General features: G+C 44.7%; 2 protein-coding genes across 2 annotated transcripts in view; one reads left to right on the forward strand and one right to left on the reverse strand.

Moving 5' to 3' along the window:
• LOC126565285 (uncharacterized) overlaps window positions 1–15,171 on the forward strand; it is a 433,172-nt gene that overhangs the window by 317,848 nt on the left and 100,153 nt on the right. The window lies entirely within an intron of this gene.
• On the reverse strand, window positions 1,389–6,378 carry LOC126564341 (proprotein convertase subtilisin/kexin type 5-like). Its single transcript, XM_050221358.1, has 3 exons — window positions 6,268–6,378; window positions 3,057–3,227; window positions 1,389–2,983 (listed from the first exon to the last, which is right to left on the reverse strand). The coding sequence occupies exons 1-3, from the start codon at window positions 6,362–6,364 to the stop codon at window positions 1,389–1,391; spliced, it is 1,863 nt and encodes a 620-aa protein (XP_050077315.1). The 5' UTR covers window positions 6,365–6,378.

The raw sequence follows: 15,171 nt of genomic DNA on the forward strand, positions 1-15,171 counted from the left end.
ATTCTTTCGGATTGGCCACCTTTGGCACGAATTTTGGCCTTTAGAGACGGCCAACGAAGCCATCGCATGCTGCCCGAAAGTAGCTCCAACAATAGTCCAACGAATCGGCAACTGGTGTCTTTGGTGGCCATTGTGCGGTAGGAATGAAGCGAAGAACCTCAATTCGTAACCATTCTTCCACCGTCGATGAATACGAACGGTGAGCGACCATCGGCAGTTATGGCGGCCCACAACACCATCACCATGGCCGGCTTTTAAGGTCTGATGGCCAACTTAAATTGTAAATTTTTAGCTGACCTCTCTGGCAAATGAACACGATCATTCTGTTCATTCACAAACTACTGGATAACGAATGATTTCTCTTCGGAGAAACCCAAATTACGGCAGTTCACCACCTTAGGCCAAGAGAAGCAATTCTTTGACTCTTGTGAGTCTTACTTTTTTTGTGCATCGACCAGATCTTACGCTTTTTGGAACTTCAAAGGCCAAAATTTTCCGAATGGAATATTGCTATATGTTCAGTTCACGAGCCGGTTTCCATCCAAATATAAAGCAATTACGCTATCACGCTTGAACTGCATCACGTATATTTGTGTTTCTTTCTGATAATGAGAAGTCTGTAGCTGGTTGCAATTTTTTCACCTCACCTTGTGTGTAGCTAACATGGTGCAATTGTGTCTAAATTTCTTGAACAGAGCCTCCCACCTTGCCGACGGTTTAAAACGACTGTCAACGGATTCGTAACGAGCAAGGTATTTTTATAATAGCTGATCTACACATGGCGTACTTCCAGGTACGCTTGGCTGTTCCCATGAGTTTCAGAGAAAAAAAGTCCAGGTACTGTTCCGTAGCACAGTTTTATTAACATTTAGAACATATCGCATGTCGCCTCGTCAAATGTGATCATTTAAACATTAGGACCTCCTACCTGTTTTATGTGTGCCCCAAACGGCATGAATTAAAAAGATTCTGAAAAAATCCATTAATTGATGAAAATAGTTTATTTGGCAAAGTAAGGTAACATGTACATATAAATAATGGTACAGCTCCATTAGCCGTTTACGATACATTGTTTGAATTCAAACGTACATTGAATAATGAGCATCAGTCCGTAACTTCTCGCAACGGACATCGAGACTCATTGAGGGGCCTAGGACAAACTAGAAAAACTAAACGTCCTTATTCTATACTAACTTTGCGCGGTTTTCTTTGTATACTAAAGCTAAAGAAATTCTCCACCATTCCTTACCAGTGTCACCAGTAAAGACCTCAAACCTACACAGGGCAGTGCGTAAGCGAAAGTGATTGAGTAAGAGTATTTGCGTTTCAACTGTATGTATGGCGTTCGATACCGATTTTCGGATGATTAGCTGCATTTGTCTTTTCTTCTAGCACGACTCAGGTGGCGTACAGTATCGTGGACAGTAGTACGATGCCTTCGGGACGCACAGCTCTCCGTTGAAAACATAATTGGCCGAGCAGGACAGGGTGCTCTGTTTGCCATCGATGCAGAAATGGTACTGCTCACACCCGCTGTCATAGTCGGCAAAGAATCCACCCTTCGTGCAGGCCGGTTCACAGTGGCGCACGATGCAGTTTTCACTGGCAGCTGCATCCACATCATCTACCCCTGTCGGACAGGTGTAACTATCCGGCGAAACACACGTACGCCCATCGAAGATTTTGCTTCCTCGGCAGGTAAGTGTTTGAAGCTTTTCACCTCCCTGACAGAAGTAATACTGGCGGCATTGGGTATCCCGATCCTGGTAGTACCCGTCCGGCCGTTCCGAGCAAGGCGTGTCCATCTCACAATGCGACTGGTGGGTACTGTGTACCCCGTCGATACATTTCCCACCGAGAAAGATTTGTCCCGGTTCGCAGAGGTACGATATTTTGTTGCCATGCGTACAGAGATGGTACGCCCGGCAGCCAGCCCGTGCATCCTTGTAATAACCGTTCGGTTTTCCCTGGCACGAGTTGACATCTTCCACCGGGCACTGGTAGCTGTCCTGTGGGACACAGTTTTCACCATCGAATATGTACCCGCGCCCACAGTGGAAGCTCGTCTTAATGCCATTGTGGCAGTGAAAGTACGCACGGCACGGACTTAACGATGCATCGTCCATGGCGGTAAAGTCTTGATAGAATCCGGACGATCGCTGCACACAATCGGCTGAGTACGGGAGCTGATGGCATGTGGTGTCCTGTACCGCTTCACGGCACACGTTCTCTAGCGCATCGTAATGGAACCCATTCGGGCAGGAATGATGCTCCACAGTACGTTGTCCCTGGCAGCTCACGTAATACCCACAGCCCTTGCGAGGATCAACCAGATATCCATCTTCCCGATGCTGACAGATATCTCCCGGCCCATCCAACCGTGGGCAATGGTAGAGAAACGTTGGAACACACTGCTGACCGTTGAATACCGTCATTGGAGGGCACTCGTGCCGGCTAGCTAGCCGACGAGACTGACATTTAACGTACGATCGACAATCGTGTGACGTTACTGCGAGATGAAACCCATCCGGTAGCATGCTACAACCATTATCGTCCGCCATTTTCCAGTCCTGGTACGATGCCCGGCAGCTGGCACGTTGATTAGTGAGCCTGCAGCGTTTGCTACGCTCGTCGAATCGATATCCGGATGGACATTCCAGCACATCCAACACCTGATCGTTGTGACAGAGCAGAAACTTTTTGCAATCCATTCCATCGCCGGGAAGCACGTGGTTCCCGTTGGGGAGTCCGTAGCAGCGTGGATCCGCTTCGTACCGGATGCTTGCTGCCGTTGATTCTGGACTTTCGCAGGCAACGTTCTCTTCCGGGGTACAACCGGTCCTATCAAACAGCATGCCCTGGGGACAGTTGTCGATGGTCGTAAGCTTTCCACCACGGCAGTGATAGGATCGGTGACAGCCTTGGGATGTGTCTGCGTACATTCCGTTCGTTTTACCAATGCAGACCGCTTCGAAGCATGTTCCTTAGAAGAAGAAAGACATTAAACAGACATTTCAAGTTTTGGTTCCTACGGTACTAGTGTTAAAAAATGGTACCTTTCGTGCGGACACATCTTTGCTGGTAAAAGTCAAACATTGCGCCATCGATGCAGCTGAAGTAGATCGGTTGGTTCTGGTAGCAGCGGTAATAGACACCACAGCGAGATCCAGGCAGCGAGTAGAAGAACTCGTCACTATGCGAACATGTCACCTCTTGGGAGGAAGCTCCTAGACGAATGGGAAAGATCGAACTGGAGGAATTAAGGTGGCAGAAACATTTCTCAAAAATTGAAGAGACGACATTGAATTTGAACAGATTTTTTAACCGGATTTCACCAGTTCTTGAAATCCGAATCGCGCGAGACCAATGACGTCAATGGTGATCGTTTACTATCGGGAGCAATCTTTGAAGCATTTAATGAGGGAAATCCCACCACGATCATTACGTTCTAAATTTAAATCTCTTTGCAAAAAGGGTACTTTCATTGTCGTCACTAACGGGTCTTAGTAGACTTTCGGTTGCCATGGGTATTGCGGAAGAAAGGGTAAATACACATTCATCAAAACAACCACAGAAATGTTAAAACGATCGGCGACAGCAGATCTCTTTCCCACGTGTATCCGTACAGCAGGTGTTTCTCCCAGGAACGATGAAGTTGTGGCTAACTTGGTTCTGGCTCTTATTGGCATTTTATTGCTGTTGCGCACAATTCGATCCCACCCCATGTGATGTGAGCTATGAGGAAACGCTGGACCAAGAAGATGAAGCAAAAACTGAAATGATTACAGAAGAAAATTCTTCCAGTGGACAGTACCAAACGTTGGATGATGAAGACACAAGTTTCTTCGAAGATTGGTTTACCACAACGGAGAGTCTTGAAGAAATCGTAACAGTTGAAGCAAACATAACCGTTATCCCAGAGAAAATGGACGCATTAAGCGAAACGCCATCCAACAGTGAGGAATCGGAGGAGGATTGGTATCCGGACGAGATGGAGTCGAAGTTAAGGATCGAGTATACACCGTACTCGGCTCTGCTGTACCAGGAGGACGAGTTTGGGCTAGAGTTCCTTTGTCCGGGTTATTGGTTGCAAAAGGGAGTGCTATTGATTCGTGGTGACTTTTGGCCAAAAGATGGAGCGTAAGTATTCCATACATATGAGTATATTGTTTAATTTTAATTGCTGATCTGATCCACAGCTTTTACATTGATGAATCCGTAGCGGATATCTTTTCCAACAACGATTTAAATCTGGTAATTTTACAGTTGAAATCAAATTTGACTGATTCAGAAGAAATAGGAAAGCTTCACTTAGCAAACATTCGAGAGCATTTGCCAGTGTCCCCGAAAGATTGTACATTGTACGTTCTACAGGAGGACTACGCGTTGTATGAGGTAACTTTGAATGATTTAAGAATTGATGTAAGCAAATTTAGATAACCTTCCCATCTGAAGATGTATTCTTGGGCCACCCGACCGTTACCTTTCAAGCGTGCAAGAGCTCCGTGCCCTGAGAATCATATCTGCCTTCGCATACGTCCATCAGCCGCGTACGGGATGGATTATGCGCTGATATGCCAACAATCGCTTTTTGGTATGTTGACCACGGATCGAACGAAATACGAACGAATATTTGGACGATTAACGCTAGCAGATGTATCGGTTGCAAAAGCCTGGATTGATGAAATACTTGAAAAGATTCAAGAAGAACGTGTGACTACATTCCTTTCGCTTTCTGCCACTCCGATGCCACCAGCTGAGATGTACTTCAATCAGGAAGGTGACACGGTTTGAAATTCGGTTTTTTTTATTCTATCTGTCCAGGGCGATTGTCATACTATCGAGTTCTTGCCATAAATCATGCATCACCACGCGTGCGTGAGTGAATTTGAAACGATAGTGTTTGAGGTTCTAGTGAACTTGTCGCGTACTTCTCTTGCATCAGAAGGATGACACGCCAGGTGAATAATAATTTCAAATTTTTGCACCATCATTTCACACATTCTTTTGCCACTCCATTCTGCTACGATCGTGGTGGGCCGGGCATCATCTGTTGAACGTCTCGAACCCGAAGGCATCAGACTGGAAGAAAAAAAAAACCTATCAACCGTATTATGCAGAGCATGTTTGGACACCCCGGTGTAGAGCCGACACGCTTGTCGATTTAATGCCACATTTCGATACATTTATTCTTCCATCCCGGATTCGCTAACAAGGCATTAAATTTTATGAATGATTGTACGGCAGTCACACGCGTACGGATCACCATTTCGTACCGATCACAGCACATAAATCAGCCGATTAGTGTTGTTTGGGGGGAATGTTTCGTTTTTGCTTTCGGTGCTACTTTCGTTTCGATTCGCGAGCGCGAGATTCGCATCCGTAATGTGCTGATTAGGTGTGTAAGACGAGCATCTCACTAGAGCTCGACGATGGTGGTCGATGGGGTTGGAGAAAAAGTTTGGTGTTTTTAATTCTGTATGGATCGGGGATGATCATGAGTAGTATCGAGTAGATTTCGCTATTTGATTGGAAGTTTTAAATGATTCTGTCTCAGGTTCTTTTCCTTCTTCTTGGCTGAATATCGGCCGTAGAATAGCTTGTCTAGCCATGGATTAAATTATGTTAGGCACAATCAGATAAAAATCAGATGGCAGATAGAGACCTCTCGAGGTTATAGAGCCAAGGAAGGAAAAGGTGATGCATTCAAGTTAAATTAGTTTTAAGAATCTCTCTTGAGATGGCTGTCTGTCCTACCCAACCATCCTTGGAACCAAAGGGTTAGAGCGTCCTTCTATACTGTAAAGAATATTTTAGATGACATAGTTACTTCTTTACAAAACACGCAGTGTAGTATGAGTGTTTGGCAGTAACTTAGTAAACTTAGTAAAGACCAACATACATTTTTGGGAAGAAAAGAATCTAATTCTTCAGCTGCCAAGACGTATCAACTTGGAAGCAATAAAGAGAATTCCAATATGAGGAGAAAATGATCCTCTAGAGGCAACATTAAAAGATCCGAAAAGTTTTCCTACAAAACTTTTCAGACAACCTAATAAGGTGATAATAGCTTTGAGATGCCCTCAGATGAATAGAATGAATCGAAGACGAAACAAAAAAAAACGACATAGATAGAGCCAATGTCTTAAGACACAGCCAAGATAAGCGCGGTTTATCGGCCCGGATCTGCACCGGCGACAAAAATAGCTAAACACTCCTCCCGTTCGTTTCCTGTTCTCGTTCGGTTCAGTCATGGGATGGGCTTACCTCGGGCAAGGACGGTCATTGCCAGCGCAGCGACGATCGTTATGAGTTTGCATAAATTTCCTTTCCTCGGTGTGCCATTCCACTCGGCGCTCCGCATCCTGCTACCGTGGCGCTCGCACGCGTGCCTAGAATTCTTCCTTCCCCGACGCTGTTCGTCCTCGCCTCACTCAGCATTCAACGGTGACCAACGCCAGCAGGTCTGTCGCGTCAAGTCGTCGTACTTCGATTGAGATGTTCTGGCGAATCCTCCGTTCGTTCGTTCGGGGCTCTCGCTTCCGTTAACGGATTTGAGCAAACGATTTGAATCGAAAATTTCAAAGCCTCGGTGTGTTACACGCCCGGAGGGCACGCTAGGGTGTTTATAATTTGAGTTTTGTTTTTGCTTGTATCAGCTACCCCGATGCTTTTGGGGTAATCGAGCGGAGGTTACAGCTTAATTAGCTGCTCGGTGGTGAGAGCGAATGATCGTAACGTTTGCGTTTTGCCGCCGGTGCCGGAATCTGGTTGCTGTGAGAATTGGCTGTATAATTGAAAATGGGAGAGAAAAAACAAATGGCGCGGTTGATAGACAGGAGCAATTCAAAGTGCACGTGACTTTTGATGGCGCGGTGATTGACTCGATTATTGGCGTATCGGAATGTTGGCGCGCGCGCGCGTGTGCTTGTGTGCATATTCTCCAACTCAACATGAATGCAAAAAAAAAAAATCATTCAAAACGATGACGATGAGTTTATGCCTTAGCTTAGCCCCGCTTAGGAGGATCGTCGTGGCGAAGAGACGAATCTAGAAAGCAGAAACCAGTTCGCGAAGGCGGATCTAGATTTAGTGTTACGTGGATGGGTTGAGATGCTTCCCTTCGCTCCGCGATCCGCGTCGCTGCTAATCCTTTGCTTAATGTCGAGTTTAATGGGCGATGTTTACGAGATGTCACCGATAATGCGCACTAAAACACTAATCTCTTTTTTATGCACACAAAAAGAAGCACGGTTGAGGGTGCCGCTTACTGACTGATGCGCACTGTTACGCACGATTGTTTTGTGCTTGGACCGAAGAGCTACGGTAGGCTCAGCTGTGCCTGTCCATTATTATCGCCGAAGGGGGAGAGGGAGGTTTTGTAATGCCTCGCCTTTAATATGTCAAGGTCTACGGTTGGCGCTTACAGATGCTGCACGGCTGTATCATCGGTAGTCCAACGATTAATAAGTTGAAGGACGGTTGTTAAGTGCGTACAGTTTACGCTACCGGAACTAAACGTTCCTATCGGTAGTGGTGAAACGGTATTGATTTTGGGGTTCATCGCTTGCTGGCGCGTTGAAGTCTTTTGTTAAAAACTAAGGTTTTAGGCAACACATGACTGCGTTTCGCAAATGTAATGTTTATTTATAACATTTTAATGCTCAACCTCCACTCGTTTTGTTCTATTTGCTCGATTAGCAGGAACAACAGTTTCTCTAGAATAGAATTTTTATTTTTATCATTTGAACCACACGCACACACACAGCAACCTTGAGCTCGGATTAAAAATCCACATGGGAGTAGATAAAGCACTAATTGAAGCATTTTTAATGACTTAAGAACATGCCGCTGTTAATTATTGTTTTAAAACGATCAAGCGCTGATTAGAACCATGCGCACTGCAAATCATGCTGATTGCACAATGTTGTCCATTTTTTCTCCCTCCGATTCCTGATGCTAATCGCTTGATAGTGCCACCACGCACACCGTACTCATTCTCTGTTTTGTTTACCTACAGATGAGTGTAGTGATAGCTTTTGCACAACATAAATCCATTATCGTTACAGTGTCAGTAAGACGGTGAACCAACTCGTGTCGAAGCATTGCCTCGCACGACCGGATCTAATCGTGCGCCGGCTTCGCGTGGTTTCGCGTGCACTCTCGAATGTTTTTTTTTTTTTGCACGCTTTATCGGTGGATCAATATTTTTCTACGCACACAATGCACACAAACAGGGCGCACGAGCACAATCGAGCTGTGCAAACCTTTTAACGCAAAGGTTATCGGTTTAATTAATGAGAGGGTGTAATGATCACTCTCTTGATGTTTTTTCTATGCGATTCTCTTTTTTTATAGCCAAGCGCCTTTATGCACTGTTGGCTGTTGTTTTGTACAGCAAGAGTTTACCGCGCTTTAATTGTACGATACCGGAATAATCAGTCCATAATCAGTTGATCGTAAAGACACACTAATCCTCCGTAGATACACGATCATACACACAACAGCACATCGGTTAACGATTAGTCAATCAACATCGAGTAGATTTTGCACGTAATCCTCTGCAACGCGACCGCGACCCAAACGCACAACGGATCAGTCCGGTTGATCAACCGGCAACCGACTGAATGAAGGCAGAGTCGCCAACGAGTCTCGCATTTATAGCGTCTCGCTAGTGAAACAAATGTTTTCGCCGAGCGGGAGAGCGTAACCGGCGCACAAGAGCGCTTAAACCGCCTATCATGATGAGCCGATCGATCGGGTACGATCAAACACCGCAGATGACGAGATCGGTCATCGATTGGCGTGAGATTATTTCGGGTATCCGCTGGATGATATGGGTGGGTTTTTTTTTGCCCGCCAGTTCAACCAGTTCTGGAAGAATTATATCCCGCGTCGGTGTCCGAAGACGACAGACGAGCTAAGGAAATGGAACGGTGTGCTGGTGACGAACGGTGCTGCCTTGGGATAGAAGAGCGAAGCCGAGACACTCGCTAATTTGCACAATTTCAGGATGTTCTTTCGTTACAAGTCTTTCGATCCTATAGAGATGAGTTGAAAAGTGTTGTTTTCAGTTGCTAGTAAATGGTGAATTTTTGACGCGGTTTTGTGGATTCAATTCGTTTCAATAGTTTTTTAAAGATTTTCAAATGTCTTTTTTTTTTCAAAGTTGAAAAAAGATTCATTGGAGAAAATCATTTTAAATGCTTAGTTTTAAAAAATAGCGATGGATTATATAGCGGCTCGATCAGACTAAGGTGGGTAGGTGGTTGAATCAAGTGTATTTTGATATATTAGAAGTGCGCCGCCAAATTTTACTGCCTGGAAGATCGAACGATATGATCAGAGAAAAAGAGTATAAAACAATGAACGAGAGTCATTCAGCTCTTTGCTAACTGACACACTTGAATTTTGTGCTACTCAATGCGGATCATTGTTTGTGGAGCGCCATGTGCTTAGAATGAAAATGATCATGCGCCTCCATTGAATCATGTCGAGTAAAATTAGTTAAAAGAATAATTTGTTTTTTTTTTTATTTATTGAATGGAAATAACGAGAGTATGGTGTGGGTTAGGAAATATACTATTTTATGAGGAGAAAAGTAAATATTTTGTTTACTACTACAGGAGAACGCTGAAGCGTTCATCAAGTTATTTTAATGATTTTAAGTTCTTCCCAATAGTACGTACATTTACGTGTAAATTATGCATGACTTTGCATGTGGTTCTTTCTATTTGACTTTCACACAGCGTGAGATATTTTGACGCAGGCAAATGAGCTGCTAAATTTCCGATTTCGGTGACGGCAGCGCGGTGTGAATAAAAGGATGAATCATGTTTTGTTTTATTTTTCGCGCGGTGTCATTTTTATCTTTCCGCATCTTTCGTCCGCTAAATTGTGTTTTAGACGCTAGCAGCATTTTTTGTTGTTGTTAGGTTTGGTTCTGTCGGCACCATCGGCACAACGGTATCGCTTACTGCAAAAGCCGAAGAGAAACTGGTAATTGACGGTCGCTTCGAGGGGAGGATGTTTGGTAGCGTGTTTAACGGCTATGTAAATGATCAGAATATCAGAAAAACAAAAAAGCTACCGCAAAAGGGCGTGTATAACATTGGCTACTGGCTTTAGCGTCATAGATGTTTGATTTTTTTTGTAATAAATTATCAAAAAAGGTGCTTTAAGTTAATTTATTGTTAGTTATCTTCTGCACCCGTAAAAATTGACGCCATAGAAATTTAGCGAACGTTGGTGCTGAAAGTTTTCTCCAACGGGGTAAGCGTGGTTATGAATTTGATCGACACAATTTCAAGCAATCGTAAAACAATAGATAAATTTAAAATTCATAGAACACATAGCGAGCGTTAGGATACAAGAGTGGACAGGAGTGACATCATCATGAAGCGTGAAAATCCGGGAGCGAAACCTTTATACTAGTACTGGAAGGTACAATAAAACGAAAGATGATCCTTACGGAATGAAGCATTAATAACCTGTCGTACGTCATGACTACTGGGTCATTGTACGCTGATGAAAACAGGAACTCCTTCGTAATGAGTCATCTCAGGCACTGGATGGATGATTTGTTTTCCATTCGAATAAAAACTCTGTGTATTTTATAAAAGTTTGAATTTTAGATGAAAATAGGGTAGATGTGAGATAGTGTATATTTTAATTATAATTTGTGACAAAATAAAAGTTATTTGGATGGCCCAAAAACACTACGGACTGCGTGATCTCGACCCATTTTCATGAAATGTTCAGCACACTGGAGCCTGGCGAGTCTTAGGAAGGGTGAAAGGATTAGGTAGGACTGTGTATCAAGACTTAGCAACCGTCATCTAGACTTACAGCGTGGAAGTAGGGTAACCGAAATTCCAAGTACCTCTCTACTCACTCATTCAGTGAACGCTCACCACCGAGCATCGACCTTTGCGTTTCTCAATGAAATTTTGCGTTAGGTTTAACATTTAGTACGGATCTTTGTAATTTGATCTAAGATTTATTTTAAGAAATTCATTTGAAATTTAATTTGTATGCAATGGTAAAGCAAGAGAAGGTTGGTTGATTAGTTTCGAAAGACTTTGATTCATAAGACTCGTTTCATGTTTGCTTCTTTGCTGCTAAAGATCTCACCTGGTTGTGAGATTGATTGTTTGGTAATGCAACAGCCCTTAGATAGGCTAAAAGGAACAAAATTTGAGATTCTCTAACACGGCGAATTTAGTGATCAGTCCAGAGCCCGAAGCTCAGCGGGGACATCTTATAAATTTTTTTGTGGTGGATTGAGATGGATCATGGAGCATATTGAATATGAACGACATGAGTAGGGAGGTGGTAAAGGGCTACTTAGTAGCGTGTGTATTGTAGCTTCTGCAGGTGAACAACACATGTAAGAGAGGTGATGCTCATGATGCTTTTTATGTGAGGCTTTCTTTTGCAACTCGGAACCGATTAAATTCTCGCGGCTACAGGATCATTTCTCCTTGGGTCGCTCGAGGTCTTTATAAAAATCGGGCTCAATCATCTTACTTATTTATCAGGCGCTACAATCGCTTTGCGGTCGTACCCTGCTGCAGCAGAATCCGGAACCGCTCACGGCTCTGCGTCGTCTTCCGCCAATCCGCCGGAGCCAACTATCCTTCTGAGCATCTTCCTCTAGAACGCGGCTAAGAGGGTTTCGTCTGTTTTAGACAGGGCCACCATGTCTCAGAGGCGTGTGTGAGTACTGGGCCTATAAAGGTACGATACAGTCCCAGCTTCGATCGTCGCGACAGCTTTGTTGAGGTGAGGTGTTTCCTCAGGCTGTAGAATGACCGGTTGGCCGCCAGTATCCTAGCTCGCAACTCCGTCTCAATCAATGCTGTTTTCGGTGCTGACTTTTGACCCGAGATAGGTTAAGATTTGGATGACTTCAAATTTGTGATCTCCTATACGTACATCACCCCCACGTAGTTCCGGATTTCTTAGTAGGGCCGCTGATGGTGTCACCATCAATTTGGGCTTTGCCTTGTTAATCTGCAACCCGAGGTTTTCTGCCGCCTAAAGAACCTAGCTGAGCTAGGATTGCCCATGTAGTTGGGTAGTCAGTCCTCACTACGAGGGAACGACCCAGATGGGATATGGTTCCGGTCCTGCCGGACCTCTTCTCTGAATATTATTCTAGCTGCCTCTAAGCATCTAAGTAATAAATTAGTTCTTTAATAGGCAGATGAACAGATAATTGTTTATTATTTATTATTACTCACATACATACGAAAATCGAAAAGATCCAACAGTCTGAAAATTAATTAAAACCCAAAAAAAATCCTAAAAATTATTAAAATATGTTTTGCAGTACAAACACATAACTCTTATCAATATTGAATCATTCACTGCGTAGACCCGTTCCACCCATAGTGCGATAACTCTCTTTGCTTGCTCACCTGTTCGCGCATTCGTCGCGTTTTCGCGGTGAGTAAAAGGTGCGTGAGTGTTGGTCGCAGCTTGCATTAGGGCAACGTTCCAAGGCACGGCCACACGTACACACACTTACCCATCTCTGTGGGGTGGTATGTACAGTCTTTTCGTACCTTTTCCGAGTCGCTCATTCCATATCGCGCTAGGGAATAAACACACACCGTATTCGGTACGCGAGTGTAACGTATGTGCTGAGTTTGGTGAACATAGAGAGAAAAAAAAACATAACGCTTGTTTCAAGGTGCAAGGTGGTTAGTTTTTGTGCAGAAGCAGGAGTTTTTCTTGCTCAGTAAATCTGCCGTTGACACTTGCTAGAAGCTGTACTACGAATAGTGCGACGATCGCGTTCAGTTCCCTGCTCATCGAGAAACCTCGGACCGGAAGTAACGTGACTTAGGGGTGGCTGTTGCTAATGCTGAAAATCGGGGAAGAGTACGTGAAGCGTGAAAAGGCAACACCAGCGAACGCACCTTTTCCTTCCGGCACCGAACCCAAAGTCCCGACAACGAGTTCAAACCGGGTGGTCATACAGATTGCCAGAACAGCAGCAGGTTCGTTTCGGAGGTTTTGTTGATTTGTGTGTGTCCCTCTGGCCCCCGTCAAGCGTTTGGCATTGTGTGTGCGTCTACAAAAGGTTTGCGTGAAGCGTCATCCCTCCACGTACCGTACCTGTCAGCGGACGTTCAGGTGCAGAGAAAGCCTACAGACCGTGGCGGAGAAAGAGTGAAGCACCAGCGCCTTTTCGTGCTATCGAGGTTGCCGGCCGCTATTGAGCCGTATTGTGTGTGCGTAAGGGCGCGTTTTGTGAGCATCGGTGAGAAGTGCGGAGAACGTTTGAGCGTGAAAATTGGTCTACACAGTGCAGTTTGAGCTACGAAACAGTGAACCGTTTTGTCTGTTTTTAGACGAGAAAGGATGTCTCTCGATTAACACATTTTCAGTCAAAGAAAGTTTTTTTTGTGTGTTATTTTATTTGTCCATCAACACGTCAAATTGTTGTTTTATTGCTGTTCACAACAATCAACAACAACCCCCGAGAAGGGGTGGAACTGTCAAAACTGCATACATCGGCGAGAGCGACCGATCGCTGACGAGAGGAAAAGAGAGTGAGAATAAAGCTTTAAGCCAATCGGAGAGAGCCGCGGGTTCAGTGGCACCTGTGAGACTGTGCTGGAAAACGGCAATGGCCAGTTGGAGTAATACCTTTGATGCGTACGCAGGCTAGTAACGGTAACGGCAGCAGTTGTGGAGTGTTAAACACCGGAAAAGTGTACGTGTCGTTTTTTTTTCCCCTGCCTGAGGGAAAATGTCCATTCGTGACGGCAGTTATGGCTGCATTTGTGGCAGAATCGATTGAAAAGTTTCCTCGGGTGATCTTCATCCATACTTCCCATGGAAGAGGAAAATTGCTTTCGAAATCGTACAACAATTTGTGCAATCAATAGACACACACAAACACACCGAGAGAGGGTGCGCTAATTGCATGCCCGGTACGGTTCGTCTGCTCCCGAAAGATCATTCTTGCGTGATCAGGTGACGAGCGTGTGTGTGTGTGCGCGTGATCGTGTGTGTGTGTGTATGTGTGCTTGTGGTTCGGTTTTAGGTTGTGTGATTTCGTCCATCATCCGTACTGCTCCCGTAATACACACACTGAAGGTGTTGATCGCAATGATGATGATGATCATGCGATGAGATCGTCTGCTTGTTGCGTCATTAACCTGCGATGAAAAGCTCTGTGCTGTGTTTGTGTGTGTGCTAGCTGTATGTGTATGATCATTTCCTTTTTTGTGGAAAATTTTTCTTTTGCACCTTTATGTTGTGCATACATTCATTGCTTCAGGAATGAATTATTTGTAGAATTTTAATCCATTCCACTGATAACAACGGCTAGACATTGAGCTGTTGAAAGTTTTCTCGTTTTTATATACGAAACCTTTCTCACTGGTTATAGATCTTTAAGAAAGAATGAAAAGAATGAAAAGTCCCAAAGCTTTACATCCACTACGTGTTCACATCGTTCGAAACGAACGAGGGAGAATGAAAAGAAATGAAATTTTTATTCAAATCAAGAGAGAATCGAAGGCAAAAGAAACAGGTCACCGAGAAGGTATGCCTTCTTTGGGAACGTGGTTTCTTTTTCTCTAGCACCAGCACCTCGGTTCCCTGATTTCCCTTCGATCTTCGATCCGTACCCCGGGGTAACCCCCTGTCTTTCTGCTGCTGCAACCTTTCTCTACCGTACACAAAACACGCACACATACACACATCAAAACACAGCATATCGAAGCACCACAACACGCGGGTTTCGTCTTCTGCTCCGCTTAAGAAGTCTTCCGTATGCGCGATGAAAGACTGCACCGTTCGATTCTGAAGCGACGAACCCCGCTCGTTCGCTAGAGACGATCGAACCGGTTCCACGGTAAAGGAGGAAATGTGATGCGGAAGTGGTGGATGGCGGGGGATGGTGGTGGGGGCGAGATGGAGCTGCATATCGAAGAAGGTGTTCCTGCCAGCGTAATTAACGGCAGTTTTCGCCCGATCCGAAGCAGCAACACCGGACAGAACGGACCAACAGCACCAACCGCGAGCGCATCATCCGGATGGTCAGCAGGTTGGCCTGGTTAAAGCGAAAGACAAGACGAAGAAGCTGCCCGTCCAAGGCAAGAAGCACGCAAGATCTGGTCAAGATTTCCCTTCTGTTTGTGTGTGTTTGAG

The sequence above is a fragment of the Anopheles maculipalpis genome, chromosome 3RL (genome assembly GCF_943734695.1).
Source record: "Anopheles maculipalpis chromosome 3RL, idAnoMacuDA_375_x, whole genome shotgun sequence".
NCBI lineage: Eukaryota > Metazoa > Arthropoda > Insecta > Diptera > Culicidae > Anopheles > Anopheles maculipalpis.

Coding starts and splice junctions, on each gene's coding strand:
- LOC126564341 (XM_050221358.1), bottom strand. CDS start 6,364: ATGCGGAGCGCCGAGTGGAATGGCACACCGAGGAAAGGAAATTTATGC. Junction 3,228..6,267: donor AATGACCGTCCTTGCCCGAG/GTAAGCCCATCC, acceptor CCATTCGTCTAG/GAGCTTCCTCCCAAGAGGTG. Junction 2,984..3,056: donor AAGATGTGTCCGCACGAAAG/GTACCATTTTTT, acceptor TCTTCTTCTAAG/GAACATGCTTCGAAGCGGTC.